This window comes from Epargyreus clarus, unplaced genomic scaffold (genome assembly GCF_041222505.1).
Source record: "Epargyreus clarus isolate Ecla_fem2 unplaced genomic scaffold, WU_Ecla_fem_2.2 ptg000004l, whole genome shotgun sequence".
Lineage (NCBI taxonomy): Eukaryota > Metazoa > Arthropoda > Insecta > Lepidoptera > Hesperiidae > Epargyreus > Epargyreus clarus.
The window spans coordinates 13,691,556-13,713,287 of NW_027332212.1; the positions used below are offsets into that span (position 1 = coordinate 13,691,556).

Genomic DNA, 21,732 nt, shown 5'->3' on the forward strand with positions numbered 1-21,732 from the left:
AATAAGATAATATTTTATTTTTCTTGGTAATTGACGGAGGATACCATAGATATATTATAGTAGGATAATATATCTAAGGAGGATACTAATAGATCTGACGTTAATTTAATATTAGGTGAGTGGTCTTTGCAGCACGTGGATAACTCTTACCGAACCCAAAATAACAGAGGATTCTCAGAACTTTAGTTAATCACGTTGCGTTGCTATTCTGAGGACGTTGGAACGCCTCATCCGTGCTTTCTACGAACCAAAATATAGCACAAGAGGTCCGTCAGAATCTAAGTGTAGGTATTGGATCTGTGATTATCTTGCAATACTGCATAATCGTTCGCAATATAAATAATGTACAAAAATATTATAAATATGTATCTTACAATAAGAAAAATCTTAACATAAAGGTATATATCTATAATTTATCCGAGAAGCTTTGTCATCTCTTTGGTATTTCGCATTATCTTACGACCTATGTACCTACACTAGTAAATCCTTCCTCTAATAGTTACGTATTATTTGAATTAGCTTGCTGGTTTTAGTTGAATCATTTAGTAAAATGACTTAAAGACTAAGTAATGTAGTGGTTCCAATGCAATATTATGTTTGGATTATTGAATGGAGTTTGCGTTGGGCGTGCTTGTGGGTTGCAAAAAAGGCGCGAAACGACCGACCATGTTCTGAGCAATACACCTGCGAAGTTGTCACAACATATTCGTGTTATAACGTGCTAATTTAAGATTTGCAATTTATGCACATTGAAAATTGTTATTTGATACTCTTTAAATATTATGCTTGGTTAAAATAAGTAAATTTGGACATTTGGAAACTTGTAGGCAATTTTTTTTTGTAGTTTACCTGATTGTAAGAATGTATTAGTGAATATGTAACTATGTAGTGTCAGGTCGCTTCTTGTATTTAGTAAAAACCCTTTCGTTTTCAAACCGTACTTAACCATTAGACGGCTATGTGAAAGATAATCAGTGTGTCTAAATTGTATGTGTTTTAAAGGAACCGGTTTGCTGAAAACGTGATACCGTATCAACATGCATACTTACTATAGCCTACTTTTTGCGACAGCGAACGTCATGTAGCGACGACTAAATTATCCAGTCCGTTATTTTTAAACGGAAACATGACTCTAATTTTTGACTCTAAATACATTTGTGGACTCTAAATACATTTTTGGAGAACCCTTTGTGGTGCTACTCCGGCGGCACCACCGCCACACCTATTACTGCCTCATAACAGCAGCGTTAAGCGCTGCTGTGTTCTGGTTCGAAAGGTGTGGCAAGTGAGAAATACTTTTCCGCGGCGTTCCAGGTTAGTCCTCAGGGGTAGCGGCGCACCTGTGACCGCCCTCAGGTAGGAATATCTAATCCTATCTGGGGTTGATTTCATTCAGATGTGCACGGGCGGCAGTAGCCACTTACCATCAGATGAACTGCATGCTCGTCTGCTACTCCTATATTATAAAAAAATGGCTCTAAAGGAATTACTAATAGGTACAAGACTGCAACTCTTCATATATCTCACTGTTAGGGGAGCCCTAAAGCGTAATGGTAGAAAGAATTAATTGAAAGATACGGGTTACCGGCCAACCCGTGTCGTGTTCCAATATTTTCAATTAGCCCATCAGGTTTCCGTCCAGACTTATCTTTGTATATATATTGAGATTTATACAGCCGACGGGACTATACGCGCTTCGATAATACATGATTCATATAAACCTAAGAGTAAATTAGATGAAGAATATGACGATACATTTTCACATTATAGTGGCTGAAACCGTTTTTAAGGTATCACCTCATAAATGGGAGAGGACTCGAGTATATACTTTTCTGCATTGCTCTGTTTTGCATTGGTAGAGTAACATCATATTCTTTCCTCTAAACATAAAAAGCACACTTATTATTATAGGCAAGATGTAGGTACCATTTGTATTGTATAAGTTATTCAACATTTTATAAAGTGCTAAATTTATTCGTATTGGATTTTCATCTTTAATCCATTGTGTTCATAAATCTGGTATTTGATTAATTGTCTCAAGTTGCTTTCTGTTCCGGCAAACCGAAGGACAACTTATACTGCTCTATTACATCCATAACACTTATAATTTATTAGTTTCAACAATATAAAAGGCTAATACGTACGCTAGCTACAAGGCTATACGTACTTACCTATATTACATTAATATTACTGATAAACTCTACATTGTTAACCTTGATCATTATCCTTTCAGAAATCAATCTCCACGCCTGCATAATAATTAGATATGTTTTAGCAGTTTCATACAACTTCAAAATTGCAAGTATTTAAACGATGACACATGTTTGACCTATTCTGACATCTAAACATAATCATTTATGACCTCACTGCGGTACGATACAATCATACAACACTCTCCAAAAAAGGGACAAAAAGAGATAAATAAAATTTATAAAGGTGTGGAAAATTCTTGAAGCTATGAGATCAAGCTCTTTAAGTCAATTGCAAAAAAGTTTTTTCAAACTAGCGACGCTACCTACTCCTCTAGTGTTGCAAAGACGACTTTCCTGCCTTCTTTATCGAAATATTGTTTGCGTAAAATAAATTATGACATTATTCTGAGTGCTTTCTTCTTTGGTTGTTAGTTCAATGTTTGTCCAGATTGTATACCTATTAGATATTTTAGAGAGGTATTACGAGAACATAAATATGTACGTGTGTTGTATTACGTCATGTGTAATGTTAAAGTAAATGTTCTGTACTGTCTTTTTTCTCAGATTTTTTGTGTATTTTCCAAGTAATCTACTATCTGAGCTTGGTGACGTATATATTTACACGTTGATTGCGGCAGTGACGTCGACATTTTATGCCGTCTGCCAATTGATCTAAAGAGAGCCCAATTCAATTCATAACTTCAACTCTAGTATGTAACGCCTGGCTCATTGCCAATGTACAATAGGTCAAAAAGAACTCACTCCTTCCCTATTTACAAGACGATCCAAATAGTGTCACGTCAAAGATTACATTAGATAATGTTAAATCAGACAAAACAAAGGCTCGGCTCGTGCCTACTGACCTAGAACCCATGTAGACTTACACGGATGCTGGTACAATAAAAATAATTCCGGTGAAGGATTCTAATCTTTGATGTACAGCAATAAGAATCAACATTAAGTAAGTTTTAATGTGCGCCTGAATCACACAAGTGTGCGTTTGGACGGCTGAGCACACAGTAAACACGGTGATGTCATCCGACTCCGCCCACAATCATTATGATCAGAGTTTTGAAATATTAATGACCAATTTGCCATGGTCTATTGGTGAATGCTAAGGTTTGTGACTTCCTTACCATCCATTGAATCTTTGTTTTGAGCCAAAGTGCGATCTTACGTAAATTAATTTAGCGTTTAAGTATATCATGATTCTAAAATACAATATTATTAAGAAATCAAATATTCCTCACCATTCGAGGTTAAAATATTTCTGTTACCGCCAGAATAATTACATTCGTGAGCATAATTAGTGTAAAGGATATGCATTTACTGCGTGTAAGATGATTTATAAATAAAACAAACGTAAGTATTGAGTGATTTATTACGTAAACATAAGATCACTAAAAATAAAACAAACGTACTCGAATCCGGCAACGCAGAATTTGCAAAAAAGCATGTTGCCCTTTACGACAGTACCAGAATCGAGTTCTGGTCGAAATTTAAGATCGAATCTGTCTGATCGATGCATTCGAGAGGTTAAAAAGGCCTGTCAACGAACTCTCCGAACGTAGTGGTCCATTACTGGCGTTTTTGCGCCATCCAAGCAACGTAATCTTTACACGACGTATCGGTTTTTTGTGCCCTGAAACCGAGCCAGTGTTGCCTACTTCATTATCCCACAATGATGAACCGGTTTTTGTAATATATTAGGAACAGTCACCACTCCAATAAGAATTGTTTCGTATAAGATTTTTGCTCCATTGGTATAATTTTACGTCATATGTTTTGTCTGTGTGCTATTCATACTATAATATTACCAGTCACAGCGATAGTATAATATTTCTTGAACCACAAATGTCAGCGATCCACAAAGAGCACATTTTTTAAGTTTTATCTATACAAATAAATAAAATTCAAGTGAAGAAAGCGTTTTATGTAATTCCAAAATAACATGCATGATAGTAAAATGTAAATAAATAGTATTTTAATGGATTTACTATTATTGTAGTTTGGGAAGCTACTTCAGGAGGCTATTTACTACCTTCATACAGATTTAAAAATCATGTATGTTGCACGGAGCCGCAACTGGAGCAGCGTGGAAGCTCCAAACGTAAGCCCAAGCCGGTTTCCCGTATCTGGTAATAAAAAACTACTACGAATAAACTATATAGTTTCATCCAATAAAAACGGATTGCGCACATCTCGCTAGTGAGTCAGGTTGATGTAATATTTACATGTAGTTTTCCGGCAGAAAACATTAGTCTTCGTTCTATATTAGTTGAAAGGATTCACGAGTGACTACTGAAGATGAAAAGATTCTGCTTCATAGCTCCAGTCTGTGCTAAGAGTTATATGAATGTTGACTTCCTGAGTTGGATGCATGAAATATGGATTAAATATCAGGCACATCAAGTGTGCGTATATGCGTACGTGCTAATTATTATTTGTTTCAATTAAATTGTTAAAAAAATGTGTGCAATTATAAAGGATATCGCCATGATGAGGTTGGGGGCCTTGTGTAGGGGCCCGGAAAGGTTATAAGTATTTTCAAAATGCTAATGTAAGTATGATACGCAACGTAACATTGTTATTAAAAAAATATTTACTGTCATTGTTTATTTTCGGCTATTTTGCTGGTTATTTACCCACTTTAAATTGTAAATGACAGCGTTATAAATAACTAACGGACCCCTTAATCGTGTGTGCCTAGTAGCCCCAGCATTCCCTAAGACGGCTCTAGGCATCATTAGTATTTTACTCGGAAAAAAAATTGAAAGTTTTGATATTCACAATTACTTAATGCGATCTCAGTGTGACTGAGCTAAATGACCATTGTTTGAATCCTTTGGAGGAAATATAAATAACGACTGACACTTAAATATTACTAACAAAAATTAATTTACGGAACACATACGTATTTTACTTACGGTATATTATATCTAAAGATTTTTATAACAGTAGTATTATACGAGACTTCTTACATAACGAGAAAATATTACGACGACTGAAATATTTTCTACTAGCCGCATATCATTCAATGAAAATTGGAAATGTATTAAATTATTACCCTGATCACATCCTCAAGTGTTAGTGAAACCTCGGCAGACGTCTCCAGAGACAGCGACATGCGCGCCCGATAAGCTGGACGTACTGTCCTAGATAATGTCTAGACATCCTAGATATCTAATACATATCTAGATATCCTGTCATTATTAGATACGTATCAATGGTACCTTTCTAGATAAAATTTACGGATAATTTCTATTATAATTATTGTTTTTTTGCTTAAAAAATTACAGCAAGTTGAATGCCTTATAGTCATTTAAATGATTATAATATTTAAAATTTCTGTGATACTATGAGTTATAGATGCAAAAATACCTATAATTGTGGCTGGTAATTATACCTAATTTATTTTATAGATACATGAGCTGTTCTTATTCATTACTGAGGGACCTGTAATCTAACTAATACCTGTAATCAATTTTAGTTAGGGCTTCTACCCTGTTTGTATTGCATCTGCCATTACATGAAAAGAATGTGTCAAAAGTAACTTTATTATGGAATTACGCGAATGCGACAGATTGGCTGATTTGGAAAGTCACAATTTCATTTGATTTTCTTTTTTATTACTCAGTGTAATAATCTAGCACAAAGTCCACCTTATTATAAGCTTACCAGATAAAAGTTACCTGATATTCTACTAAGATATCCTGTTATACCGTCCGGGCCCTGAGGTCGGCCACTGATGTGTTGCGTTGCTCCTCAAGAGACAATATGTTTTGTCTTGTAAGTGTTACACATACATACCGATATATCAGCAAGTCTTTCAAATCATATAACAGAGCAGCGTCTCATTCTGCTATACTGCATTTAATACTGTTATTTTAATTTAATATTATCATAAACTTGACAGGACTTATATAAACTATTGAGTCAGATTTAAATGGCCTTCCAACCACATATGGTAGTGGTTAGTGAAAGAGGGTTAGTGGTCACCACCCACGTTCTTCAAATGTTAGTTAGTGACAGTGTTTGTTGCTTATAATGATCGATTATGGAAACTGGTTTTAAAATATTAATTATGCAATTATATCATTAGACTGGATTTGTTAGAAAAGTTGGGAGATGTAAATTTAGTCCACGCTGACAGTTCAGGATTAGAATCTTTGGCATCCACTTCTATATTTGAAAGTAATGAGCTTGTTTTAGAAGAGTAGAATTAAAATTTGAACGCTTTATATAAACTTGATGCAAAAAAGCCAATGCTACTTCCTACAAAAAAAAAAAAACATTTGTTATAAAACAATAAAAACAGTACTATCACACAATTATTTATTATTAGAAATACAGGTAGTGAAAGTTACATACAATTATTTAATATTGTTGAGTGATATTTATTATTATAATGCAGAAGTAGGAAACGGACCTTGTAATTGGCTACTACCACTCATGGACATCTGTAATAAACCCCAGATAAGATTACATACCTATGAGAGGTCAGCCATTGACTCAGTGCTACCCCTCTGATAAGTCAGAAAGAATCGACAATAAACGTGGAATAAACGTAGATTTTATGCAAATAAGCAACGTAAGTATAGTTTGTCTTTATACATTTTGTGTCGCACAAGTCCTCGACTCACGCCGCTTCTGTTTGGCGGTTAATAAAACAAATTAATTATTTGGTTAAATTTGCTACTTTCCATTTTACATTCTATTAAATGTTATTTTTAAACTAATTTTAGTTGTGATCATTCCTTACTTCTCTTCGTTGTAACAATGAAGTCAGAAATAGTATTTTCGACAGACTTGATACAGCTTCACGAACCTTGATCCAAATTCTGCACTTGTTTACATTTTTCGGCATGAATGGTTGCTTTGTAATTACAATTAGGGTAAGTAGTTTCTAAAATAATCCATTACTAGAATCGTCTGTGGTCTAAATTCAGCCAACATTTTAAGATTGGTTTTTGTGGGGAAATCCTCGTGTTTATGACACCGTAGGTGCTCCTTGCAAAAGATATAAAATATAGTTCTCATTTCCTTTAAGTATATTACGTAAAAAGTAAGTCAATACAAAAGTCAGTATTCCACAGCATACGAGTGAATGATTTGACGCTAGTAGGTACTTAAATTGGAAATCTTAAAAACCCACATGAATTCTGTAAAGACTTTGAAGGTGGTAGAACCGTTTGTGGTTCGACTCCTGCGGCGCCACCGCCACACCTATTTCTAGTTAATTGTATCAGGCGTTACTTTGCGGAAATCCATGCTATTAAGTTAAGATTAAAACTACTTCGCAACAATCCGCTACAAATATGTATGATGGTATATATTTTAAACCATGCAGTATGTACCACCCTCCCTCCCTCAAAGGATGCATGCAGATGCAAAAATTAAAAATATACACCACCATACATACCACCACCAACACGTGTTTCGCTCCAAAACGGAGCATCATCAGGGTAAGTTGACTCTACGACGGTTAATCGCTAAGTGTTACTAAGTGTTACTTAGCGATTAACCGTCGTAGAGTCAACTTACCCTGATGATGCTCCGTTTTGGAGCGAAACACGTGTTGGTGGTGGTATGTATGGTGGTGTATATTTTTAATTTTTGCATCTGCATGCATCCTTTGAGGGAGGGAGGGTGGTACATACTGCATGGTTTAAAATATATACCATCATACATATTTGTAGCGGATTGTTGCGAAGTACACCTATTTCTGCCTAATAACAGCAGTGTTAGGCGCTGCTGTGTTCCGTTTTGAAGGGTGTGGTAAGGTAGACATACTTTTTCGAGGCGTTCCAGCTTGTTCCTCAGAGGTAGCAGCGCATCTGTGGCCGACCTCAGGTAGGACTATCTAATCTGTATCTGGGGTTGATTACAGATGTCTATAGGCGGCAGTAGCCACTTCATAGCGTAGCAATTTTATATCAGTAGAAGCGCTGTTTTATTGTGAACACGTTGATATAGGGTTGTCTGCAAAATGAAAATTATTTTTTCAAAAAATAATTAAAATTATCCTGTACAGGATTTTTTTAGCAAACCCATTTTTAATGTATTACCCAATGTACTAATTTCATTATAAAATGAGTTTCATTCTATTATCAGCTCGGTCCAGTTTGATTTAGCTTCGGATCTTAGACCATATACCCCATAATTTAGATACAAACGTATATGTAGGTACATATACCTACATATACGATGGATCGTTTAACTACGTGTACATCTAATTTAATTGTTATTATATAATATTAAAATACTACAATAAAATACAATATGTAGTTATATATAAATATAAAATAAATATATGATGTACTTATATTTTATCTTTAATTTGATGTTCGTACGCCAATTATAATCTTATGAAATAAATCAGTCGATTATTCACCCAAATAGAAAAATCAATAACTTCTTTGAAAGAAGATCATTAATGTTATGCAATAATTTGTGGACAAAGACTCTTTCGGATTCAGTGTCCCATGAAGGATTGAAATTGTTTAGTCGAGTTATACAACGAATATTATATCAATCAACCCATAAAAGGCAAAAAACCTCTGCTATTTAGGTATTGCTTCGACGGTCAATGGGCAAAGCAAAAAAACAGATTAATTTGTAGCCAGTCTCCAAACTAAAACGATCAAACCTTTATTTAAAACGGGTTTTCCCACGGCAATATGCTCCTAGGTACATGGATTTCATATTTTTATGCAAGAATCCAATTTCTTGTGGTAAAACATAGCCTATGTTTTCTTCCTGTAAAGTCCTTTCATTTGGCGTTTTGGTGCATGCAAATAATAACTTATGAGGAAAAATTTTATAAAATTATCAACAGAGTAATTTTTCTCAATCGTTACCAATGGGAACAATCTCATTGGTTACCAGTGAGAGCAAATCTATTGGTTACCAGTACACACGCATTTTTTATCAGTGAAGACGAAGTAACTTTTATAGCTATAAACAAACTCACGGGATATCAGTAACAATAATACTATGTGGTAACAATTGGGAACACACTCGCGATTTGACAATTTAATCTTATGTATGATTCACTACTGGCTAAATCACAAAGTTACCAGTCGAAGTCACTAACTTAAGTTACAATGTAACAAGTTACCGACCCCTAACCGTGTTGTTTGTTGCAGTGAACCAATACGAGTAAAGTGAACGAGTCTCGAGTGCAGAGATCGACGACGGACGGCGCACAACGAGAGAGCGGTGAGTCAGCAGTCAGCACGATCTTTACGTAAGAACACCACGGGAGCACCTGATGTTAAGTGGTCACTGTCGGTCATGGACATCTGTAATTGAACTCAAATAGGACGGAGTCCTTGCTGACGATCACAGAGGCGATATGATCGTCTTCAAATGTAAATGAAAGTATCGTATAGAATGAGCTTCGTAATAACGCAGAAATGGGTGTAGTGTTCAAGTCGTCTTTTAATTAGATACTACATTTAAAGTTTTTAAAGACTTTTATTACTACGATTACTACTAGCACTACTGGGTATCTATTATTATTTTTGCGTATTCTTCATTATGTGTTAGTTGGGTCGGACACACAATACAACTTCATAAACAACCAAACGGCCCAAATTGAAAATAGATTTTCAAGTTGATAGAACTTGTCGTGCACCAATTCCATTAGCAACCGCTCCGACGTGCACTGTTGTATTCTAATAAGACTGGTGTGGTTAAGACACTTTATAAAGCATCCTTACTCCAGAAAGTAAGCTACACACCTATGGCTGCCTTCAATAGGACAATCTTATTTAGGACTGATACAGATTACATGGGCCACTGGCTCTTTATCATCAGACGGACTGCATGCTTATTTGCTATGTAAGAACACTTCCAATTATATTAAGATATTGTACTTTTAAAATGAGTGGTCGAGATGATAACAATATAACAAGCGATGCATGTCGAGAGAGCGGTGACTCACCGTCACCGTTGCGTTTTGCGGTTAACGAGTTTATGTCATCGCATATCAGCATATGCTTCAATGCACAGCATCTTAGATTAATTGTTATTTTAATTAGTTTTGACACGGCTTTCCTCGCTGTGAAGTTAGTTTCCACTATTTTAGATGTGGAAGACTTGTCCTTGTTGACTTGTTTTTGTATGGCAAAGACTCTAATTTTACGGTTACAGAATATTTTGGAAATTTGAAAACATAAAGGATAAACAAATCCCATAAGTTGGGAAATTACAGCTATTTTGGAATTTAATACTTTCAGGTTTTCTAACATAAATTACTAATATTGTAGGAAGGACATTAGTAGCATTTCAATTCTCTACTTGTAACGAGATACGCGCATACTAATTAAAACTGGGTATGTCAATAATTTCTCTCCTGCAACTTTTAAAATATCACCCAAACTGCCTTTAAAATATTTCTTGCAAAAAATATTCTGTTCTTAGAAATACATTTTTTTCATTTGCAATGGATTTTTCCGACACCCAAAGCTTAGTCATTTTATTCACCTCTCTTACTAGCGCTGTCCGCTCTTACTAGCTAGCGAATGTTATACGTAATTCTGCAATTAATTTTGAAGAAATCATCGCACGGCTGCAACGCACGCGATTACCAATCAGATTTGATAAATGCCTAGAAACCGTTGAAGAATAGCCGCCTAGAGTTGATTGAATGAACGCCATATTTGGATTAAATTGGTATTTTGTATTTAAAACAAGCAAGATGGGCAAAAAAGACTAATTAGCGTCTTTATTACTGTTATTTTAATTCGAAATGGTCTATGTTGTTAGTCATCTGTATTTCTAATGTTATTAGATCGTCTACTTTGTTTATATTTTTAGCTGACTGCTTCGGAAGATGTTTTACTGATGCAGACTGCCAGTAGCTACATGGCTCGCCGGATTTTGAAGTGTCGTTAGATGTATCTTCGTTTCAAAAATATCATACTAATATACCATTTGTTATTACTACTGCTGTAATTTATGGACTAGGTGCCCATAAAGTCCAACATAGAAAACTTACCAAATGAGTAGGTGTGAGACGAATACCTAATTAAATCTTTTCAGTTGAGGCTATTGTATTTATTTTGTAATGATTCACATAATTAAAGATCCATGCCATTCTTTTAACTTGCTTAAATCCAACGGGATTGTTTTAATACTACCTAAAACAATTCTAATTTAGAATCTGTATGATTTATCAATGAAATTATTATAAGTAAGTGCATTTGCAAGAAATTTCACTTTCCTGAACTGAAAGTTTATTATTGTAATTTTATTCATTACTCAGTTCAGCTTTCACTTTTATCATACTGGGGTCGAAATTAAAGCTTATAACTTATCTATATAAATAGAGTCACTGTCCTATTGCTGGGTTCGTCTTTTCTCTCAAAATAACAAGGATTTAAGATAAATGAACAATGATAAAGTGTCTGTTGGTATTTTGTAAAAATATACTTTATTTATTCTTTTGCGCCATCGAGTACAATTTAACTTTTGGACTTAAACTTTTATCTTTTTTGCATCAGGCTAAAGTTGATCTTCTATGGTTTCTATAATTATAATGATTTCAATAATTTGCTTTCCCTGGCCAATGGTTGTTATGGTGGAATTGTTATAAGCTGCTGTAATGTATCATCTATCTACTCTTTAATCCAAAAGACAGCAGTACCTACTATATTAAGTACGGCTTTACGAAACATGACGAGAATATCTGTTGTTTTTAACCAACTTCATATTATAATGTTCCGTAATCAAAGTCACAGGAAATATCTAAGTTAATACAGAAATACCACATTATAGAGCAATGACGGTACAATGCCGTATTAGCGGGCCGGCGTAATCGCTTGTTTCCTTTTTTTGATCACAACGCAATGTTTGCAAACCGGTTCTTGTCAGCGGTCGCCGCCTCCGCTGTATGCTGAAATTGTTGAAAATTTAAAAATGTTTCGAGTTCTTTCGAATGTGAGTTCTCTATGTTGTGTGTAACATGGTGATAATAAGGTGGAAGAACCCTTTGTGGTTCGATTCCGGCGGCACCGCCGCCACACCAATTTCTGTCTTATGATCAAATCAAATCAAATCATTTATGTTGCTTAATATAGGTATACAGTTGTTATATCCTCAAAATTGTCCTCTATATTACACCTCTTAGAGGTATGCAAAATTTTAATTAATACATTTTGTTAATACAGTTATGATAGCAATGTTAAGCGCTGCTGTGTTTTGGTTTGAAGGGTATACTTTTCCGAGGTGTTCAGCTTAGTTCTCAGGAGTAGCGGCGCATCTGTGGCCGACCTCAGGTAGGAATATCTAATTCTATCTGGGGTTGATTGCAGATGTCCATGGGCGGCACTAGCCACTTACCATCGCGTGGACTGCATGCTCGTCTGCTACTCATATATTATATAAAAATATATATGTTGTATTTGGTGTGTATTCCTGCATGTAACTACCTCTATCTCGCAAAGCAGTACTAGCTTTAATCAATAGTTAAATCAACCTTTCTAAAGTTTATGTTCAGTAGTAGACGTTTAAGGGTTTCCGGTGTAATTATTGAACGATGCAGAAACGTGTAGCTTTGGATTCAAAATAAATTAAATAAATATGCATAAGAATTGGTACCTTTGGCATAAACATGCTATCACCTACATAAATGGAAACTATTTGTTATTTGTTATCACAGTACTTGTATTGTTTCAGATTAGGGTTCAAAGAACCCCTTCGACGAAACGATTCGAGTTCGGCGCTAAAGAAGTTGGACTTCGTAGCCCCTCGAAAAACTGCAATCGCTCTGTGACTGTCAGGCACTAAGTTATCTGCACCGCTCTATATCGTATCATTTAACGACTTACACGAAAACCGCCCTCTTTCCGTGGCCACGATAGAGGGCGACACTTATTTAAGATTTATATATGCATATATAAACTGGAGAAGGGATCTCTATGTGACGTCACAATAACTTATTGTGATCTATTTAAATTTAATTAAAGCTTCATTGTTCACGCATTTTAACGTGTAGATATTATTCGTTAGTTAGACTTGTTTTGTACGTATTGAAAAGTTGTAAATAAAAAAAATATTAACACTAAATTGTGTAAACGTAACTATAATACTAGTCATTCATCTAGTGTATTTATTTTTGTAATATTCAATCTAAAATTCAATGTAGAGGTCGTAATATTACTAAAAATATTATTTAAACAACTTAAAGAGTATTAAACTTAAAAGGTATAAATAATCGTGTAATACTTACCAAAGAGCTTGCGTTCGCGAAAGCAAATACCGTCCATTTAGAAAAAGAAAAAAAGTACCATAGACAAAGCAAAGCTAGTGAAGATGCAGGCTCAGATAGGGGTAGGGAACGAGTTGCAAAGGAGCTACAGGATGCAGGACTTCGCGTCGCCTGGAGTCATCATGCGAGAGCGGAGTTTCATACGGCCGCAGTCACACCACAACATGCATCATAACCAGGTAAATCTATGCTTTAAAAAAAAACAAAAATTGCCGCCATTCTGTTTTTGTCGTAATAAGTATTAAGAAACAAAGGATTTGACAGCATACAGCCAAGTTAAGATAGATAAATATATGAGAAAAATAAGTTTAGACAGTAAACAAATATTTATTTGTAAACTATGAACTTAATTGTGAACTGTTTCTTTTTTAGATTGTTTTTTATGACACTTTAAGATCTTATTAGTTGTTGCTGTACGTCAAATGAATAATACTAGATAATGTTTATATTGTTGCTTCCGATGAGTCAAGTCCGTTACTCGATATTCCAATTACACTAATGAATTCTAGTACAATTATTGTACTCATCCAACCGTTTGTACAATGGTTACTTTAGAAAACGTATCAACGTCACCTTTAATATAGAATGGCATTGTAATCGAGACGTGGGTGTTAATGCACAAGCGACACCCACGGCTGAACAACTCGACGTCCTTAGCGCTGTTAGGAAACATTTTAATTAACTTGAATATTATGTACGTTATTACATAAAAGATTTTAGAAAAATCGTAAAGGAAAGAATGATGAATAAATATACTTATCTAGTTTGTATTTACACATTCGTTTTGTGAATGCCGGTTGATTTACATAATATGTGACGAGCAAATTATCATTATAATAATTAGTTATCTGTTTTATATAGAGTTGGTTGCAGATGTCTATGAGCGGTAGTAACACACACACATCCTTAATCATTGCATAGTTTGATACTTTAATCTAAAAATAAGAATATAAAAAAACAGTACTGTCTGCTATTTCGAAATGTCAAGTCTTTTGTTCAAAATTGCCTATCACAATATCATTTAGTTAACTTAACATTGCATAAAGTTTAATTTCAATCCAAACAACTGACCTGATTTGGAGCTTCGTGGAGGCTACGTGGGGAGTCATATTTCATTTCCATTTCCTGAATCGCTAAGAGCTGCGAGCGGAGCGACTTCACATAAATCAGAATCTACCTATAAATTTTCGATCTCCATTTATTTTGGAACTCAGACAAATAAGCAAATAAATCTCTCGAACAAAATATTGAATCATTTCAAATTAAGGTGATATCGTTCAGAAACTCAAATTGTTCGATATGCTATTCGATATTATTAAGTTTAGGCAAAAGGTGAAAAATTTAAAAGTCTAATTTTATATACTTATTAAGTAATTTCAAATTTCATATTTATTACATAATTAAAAGTACTCAATGTCATTTATACGATATTGTGTGGGGCTCTATCTTTTTTATTCGTCACGTATGTATAATTGTATATTTTTTGTTCAAATATTAACCTACACTAATGTATTATAATGCTGCTGGCATCTCCATACTATTTATCACGTTATAATGATTCAATCAATATGTAAAGTGTCAAAATATAAAAATTGTAATTATTATCAATCTCTTGAACAATAATGTTTCGGTATAAGCTTATGATTCTTTAAAATAAAATGAATTAAAATTATGTACTTAACCATAGAAATTACAATTACTGAGTAGATATTTACTCATTTTCTTAAATTCTCTGTATTTTTTACAGTTTTCAAACAATAGCAAACGGCGGAGTATGATTCTGACAAATGCAAAGGGAAAACCTACGCTCGAAATATACAGACCTCCAGGTTAGTTTTTGTTTTATTAATAATCTATTTTAATGTAAATAATTAATTTAATTGCAATAAAAATGTGTCATGTAAATAAAATAAATTAAATTAAATATGTTGATAGTAATAAATCCTTCCGGAAAGCGCTGGCTGCCAAGCGTCACTACGCAAAATTGGCGCCAAATTTAAAAATAAACAAAACATCATATTTGGAACGGGTCGACAGTCGCATGTTTGTGTTCGCGGGTCGCGTTTGTGCTTCTGTTCGTATTTGGTTATGTTGTGATGTCGCGGTGTATCGTGAAGCAATCGGTGTCGGGCGCGGTGGTGGTGGCGCCGCCGGTCGCGGTGCCACCCGCGGTCTCGCCGGTCACCCCGGCACAGACTATGTCTGAATCAGGTGCTTATATACTAGACATACTGTAGAGGTTATCATTGCCATCCGTATTAGGGTAAAAATGATTGGTCATTATCTTATTAGTATCAGTTAATGTAAAAAATGGAATAAGGTATATTTAATAATTATATAATGTCCATTGTTTAGTAATTCCATAGCTGGTAAGTAAGAGAGTTTGTAAACAAGAGCAGTTTGTATAAAAAGTATTTACAATGAAGCAAAGTAGTTAATAATTAGATGTATTTCAAGAAAAGCTATAGTCCTGGCAGTGTCACCTTTCCCTTGTCAAAATGCATTAGTGATGAATACATACTATAAAATTAATAAATATTGTCAACCAAATTAAGAGCCTAGATTCAAAATAAGTAGGTACTTACAAATGATCAATCTTCATTACTTTATCAGTACGAGCAGAAGTCCTTAGCTGGTGTCAGGTTTTATTAAAGGTCGACTGGTAGAGACTATCAGAGCATCAAGTCCACCATTGTACTTACTACTTATTGTATAAAGAGTTTAAGTAAAAAAGTCTATACATTGCATTCTGAAAAATATGTACGTAGATAATCTACCACATTAAGCCCACATTAAGCTTTATTTTATATTGGTTGGATGTGGAGAAATTTCTTTTGTTATCTTACTAAAATACAATTCCAAAAAATAAAGAACGAAAATTATGTTAAAATTACTTATATTAAATTTAATGTTACACCTATTATGACAATTCCATCAATCACGCTCGTCCAATTACTAGGCGTCATCACCTCCCAAAAGTAAAGTTTTGTTCATAGTATGCAACGTTAACCACATAATTAATTAAATTTTCGGCCATTAGCTAAATAGATGCAGTGTAACGATTTGCAGGTAGCTGTAAATCTTTAAGAAAGTTGTTACTCATTTGAGCGAGACGGCGAGGCGTGACCGCATCACGCACGTCCACATCTATCTAGGCTATTCTTTAATGCACTGAAATTGATGGACTATACTATACTCTCTAGTAGTATGAAATTTGGCCTTCAACGGCTAGTTATGGGTCGAATACAAGGTCGGCCATTTTTAGGAATCATGCGTCATCCTTATTCACTTCATTAACTCAATACCGTCTCACTCTTAGACATGGATCTCCTCTGAGAATGAGAAGGGTTTTTATTCATGGCCCACTTTTCTGACTAAGTACAGATGGGTAGAACTGACACACGTTTTGAAAACGGAACGTTCGCGCATGTAGGAACTCAGGTTTTCTTACATCGTTAAATCTTCAATTATTCACATGATTTTGCCAATACAAAGGCGTGAGATTCCCCTTCACCATTCACTTCTTTACCACGTGCGTATTAGAAGCCATTTTTCATATGTTTTATCGTGAAAAGACCATCCAAATATCGAGAAAGCATACGTTAAAAAGCTCAACAACACTTCGAATAGGATTTCAAATAGTTACTTAATGCTTCTCGTTCATAGATACGTCCAGAAATGTAATGAATAATAATGATGAAATTGAAAATGAAACAAAAAATATGGCATCAAATTATATGCAGACTACAGACAATCCAAGTTGAAAGCTGATATTGTTTGCTGCATAAAGTTTATATTCAAAATTGTGTTTTAACCTTACAACTATTTTTGATAGATTAATCCAAAAATAATACTTAAGTAAGTAAGCTCGGTTAATACAAAATCTTATGTAAAACAATTTCATTGCTCCTTTTGATATTTATTTCTAAAACTTTAATTGCGTGTTAAATGCCAAATTGATCTGCGAATTATGTCTCAATACAATTTTAGATATGATATGGTGGACGTTCTTAGTCATCCTCATGACAACATGTATATGATCTCATGTTAGAATTTTTCATAGTAAGCTATGTACTTAGATTTCTTCGTCTCTCTATCGCTCAAAAATACTTTCGTCTAAGACTGCACGATGTTTTAAGGACTCTACTTGTTTATTAAGGTCTATGTATTAGGATAAAAGTAGTCGTAAATAAAATTAGGGGAAAATTAGTAACCAATTTATCAAATTCGTTGAAAATCTACTACTAATGTTGCTTAGTGTTAAAAGCATAGTTTCGTATTATTTCTGCGGTCCTGACTACACTTTCTCTATGCACTCCGGGCAGTACTGAAGTTTCTCTATTATAATGAGTGTGTACAGATACTTCGAAGCTCGATCTAGCTGGCTAGTCAGCTATATTTGTACTTTTACTATATATAATTAATATTAAAATAACTCGTAGGAGAAGTTGTATTCATTGATGTTTTGAATTTTGAAATGTATTTCCAAATATTTTTATAGACTCTAGATTGTAGAGTTTCGTTCTAACTCTGTCGTTACACTCTTTTGTTTACGATTTTTATACCTTCATACTTCTATGTTCAATTCTCATTTATCGGGTGAACTACTTATTATAAAATGTAGGTAGGAAGTGTTTAGGTTAAATAATAATAAAAAGTCAAATAAATATTCATAAAAACTATCTAACCTCAAACGGTGTTTACGTTGTAAGAAGCATACTCGTATATCTGAAATTAACCAACCAACAACAATAACTAACTCAAAGATAATTTAAGTAGATGTTTGTGTAATAAGGATTTACTGGAATGGGTTCGTGCTGTGTTCGTCACCGTCCCTGAATCGCCGACCGTGACAATCGCGATCCGATACGCTTTATCCACGCGACATGTAGCGACTGTCGACCTCTGCGTTTCAGCTTGTTTCTAGACATAACTTTGTTGCTACATAAAACACTCTATTTATGGATTTTACACCTAAATATACCTCTATAATACTGACTTCTTTGTTGTATTGTTAAAATATTATATAGTTAGATAAATTATTGTACACTCTTTATATTAAGTTATAGTAGTCATTTACGTACCTACACTAAAAAGTTATGTTGATTCGGCCAACCCTTTACTATAAAAATGTTAGGCAAAACTACATATTATACAGTCGGTGAAAAATAATAAAAATTCAAATTTTATATGTATCTGTTTAACGCTTAATACCATGAATGTTATGTAAAATTCAAATCTTTGTTAGTTATAAAGTGAAAGATGTGTACACTGTACATACTTAATAATCTGTTTTAGGATAATTAAATTATTGTATTCAATTCTACTGTGCCAAATGTGGTTCTGTTACGCGCAGTAATACGATCGCTATGACCTTATTTTTGATTAACAACACGCACTTGTATAATGTTAAGTAATTACAGCAGACTTAGAACAATTTAAGTTTTATTGTAATATATGATCACTAAAATAGTTATTTAAAAAAAAAGTCTGGCAGTTTAAACCTCCTAAAGTAAAAGTGCTGGAGTCGTATCCCTACTCTCTACAAAAGGAAAGCTAGAAGCTTATTTCACTATTGGTAGGTTGATATTTTGTATTACTATTGTTGTTAGCTGTTAGCAACTTAGAAAATGGTGGCTAAAGGTGATTATAACAGACTTTAAGCATCTATAACCAATCTAAATGAAATTTTAATTCAATTTGTGTTGCTACGCTTAATGAATTTGTCATTCCTCATTGTCTCAATGAGTATGATCCTTCAAACCTGAATAATGAATGAGATACCTTCAAACCAGAATAAATTAGCTTAAATACTAGCTATAAGTCGAAATATGTAAGAGATGAACATTTGAACAACTTCTGTAATATAGAACTATTTATTGGGTTATGGTACACTCTTATATCCTATCCTACATCATATCACATGTCATACAACATCCCTTGAAATTATGCCCTGAATTCACTTTCACGTCATCTATTATGTACAATTTCCATATTCATACACTTATAATTATTAAATATTGTATGTTATTATGTTTCGTATAATAATGATACATTAATTAGAATCGTATTTATTTTAGTAACTAACTGACACTTACTAATTTAGATTCATCAATTAGCTACTACTATAGAATGACTTACATTATTAGTAAATACTTAAATGATGATATTTTAAAATTTCCGACACGATAACATTGTTACAATGAAAAAACATTGTTAAAAGTCTCCTTAGCGCATTTTAAAATAAACAATTCCAACGTCCCTAGATGAGATTAACTCAAGAATATTTTCTCTTATTATTTTGAAAGGAGTTCAGCTGAAGAAAATTATCTCTTGTTATTTTAAAAGTATTGTAGCTACTCTTACAGGATGCACGAGGAATGCGTCCTTGTGCTCCCGAGGTCCTTTACATGGAGTTATTTCGGTCCGCCGCCGACAGCTCAGCGACGGCCGGTCTGTTAACCACCGAAGCTAAATTGCTCGGGTGACTAAGAGCAAATTGCCGTAATCGGTCCGTGGCGCGTCACGCGGGCGGGATGCGCCGGACACGTGCTGGGATGACCTGGAGTCTGTTCTAAAAGACACTTGTTTAATATCCTTAATTCAAATTTTGCAATAGGAATGGCAAAGGACCATGTTAGTATGGGATGAGCTTGGAAGCTGCACTAAAAGGCACTGTTTAATATCCTTATTTCCAATTTTTCAATAGTTGTGGCAAAGGACCAGTGTTAGTATAATAGTCATAGTCACTGTGACAGTAGTTACGTACCTATACGTTCGTATGCTGTAAATTGAGCAGGCTATCGAGCTTTACTGGATGTAATTATTCATTTCCAATAATACTTATATGTTACATAACAAAATCTCTAAAGTATATGAATTTACAAAATTCCATAATTTTATTACTTTCTATAAAGTTAACTCTAACTTTTTAACTTAATTCTGTTTTCTAGTTTTAGCTATTTCAGTATTAGAAATCCGAGCTATGCTATTTAATGATAGGACCTATTTTTTATACTCGTAAGGGTGTGGGTACATTTTAACACAGCAATCCTTCAAACACAATCGTATCATAAAAGTTATGTAAATGCACCTTTAAGCACCATCATTCTATCACTCGCACCGTTCGACGTCACAACACGTCATTTTTCCTCTCTCGCAGCACCTAACACGGCCATTCTAACCTCTGTCCTATCACCTCTTCTCTTGACGACCACCGTTGACCACCAGGTGTCCGCACAGACGGCGTGGCGACCACGGCGCCGGGCTCCGCCGCCACCACGCCGACCACGCCAGCCTCCACCAACAAGCTGAACGTCCACGCCAAGGAGTTCACCATGGCGAAGCCTGCTGATCTGCATAATAGGTGAGTTTGTTTTGTACATAAACTGTAGTCGATGTCGTTGCGGTCCTCTAACGGTTCTGTTTACAGTGTCTGTACGTTATTTTTTGCGACGAATCTGGAACATGTGCAATGAACTTTTCCTTTTTGTTATTCTCGAAGTATACAAATTGTCTAAAAGAAACTTTTAGGGGATGGTAACTGGTAACTACTTTCCATCAAGTAGCTCGATCCATATTATGGCTAAGCTATTTTTTTCTTTTTTTTTCTGGCTCTAGCCTAAGAGCAGGAAGATCACGATTTAGTATTTAAAATAAAGCAAACTTACTTGCACGCATAACTATGCCTGCATTAAAATTAAAAACGAAAAAGTGCTATTTTTTTCTTTTACTAAACGTGCCAGCCCTAATCTTTGGTGCATTTCTGAAAGGAAATGTTAGCGAAAATACAAGGCGCGGTGCATGTTCAAATACAACGAGCAAAGATAAAACATAAGGGAGTCTACCATAAATAGACTACAAACATTTGTTCTAAAATTTATTACTTACCTGTTAGTAATATACTCGTAGTTATTGGATAGTCACTTTTAAACAAAGTTGATCGTTTTAAAATAAAGTTAATGGAATCAATTAATATAGAATGTACGTAAACATTTAGCAACTGCTGAATATAATTCGTTAATCTTGAGGATTAAATTGCCAATTATGAAAATGTTTATTAATTAATCTTAGATCTATTTTCTTCAAGTACCTAGTACCTATAAAATAATACTAATTATCCTCAAATTTTCAGTTTTTCAGCACCCTTATAACTTTTTCTATATCCTATTGTCTTAATAGCTTGATGTCAGTGGTCATTGTTTAAAATCTATAATGGTCTCAAGCAAGCCTATCTGATCACAATGCTCGATGAATACATCACCA

At 34.3% G+C, this 21,732-nt stretch overlaps 1 protein-coding gene across 4 annotated transcripts in view; it reads left to right on the top strand.

Annotated features, from left to right (window-relative positions):
* The window catches only part of LOC140757616 (MIF4G domain-containing protein A), a 42,591-nt gene that overhangs the window by 3,310 nt on the left and 17,549 nt on the right, over nucleotides 1-21,732 (top strand). The window contains exons 2-5 of one of the 4 annotated variants that reach the window (XM_073093454.1): nucleotides 9,341-9,413; nucleotides 12,876-13,646; nucleotides 15,215-15,296; nucleotides 20,698-20,833. In XM_073093454.1, coding sequence (XP_072949555.1) covers nucleotides 13,512-13,646; nucleotides 15,215-15,296; nucleotides 20,698-20,833 — 353 coding nt within the window. In that variant the 5' untranslated portion in view covers nucleotides 9,341-9,413; nucleotides 12,876-13,511. Of the gene's footprint in view, nucleotides 1-9,340; nucleotides 9,414-12,875; nucleotides 13,647-15,214; nucleotides 15,297-15,494; nucleotides 15,679-20,697; nucleotides 20,834-21,732 lie in introns of those variants that run through there. The other 3 variants (XM_073093455.1, XM_073093457.1, XM_073093456.1) reach the window with 3 other exon arrangements.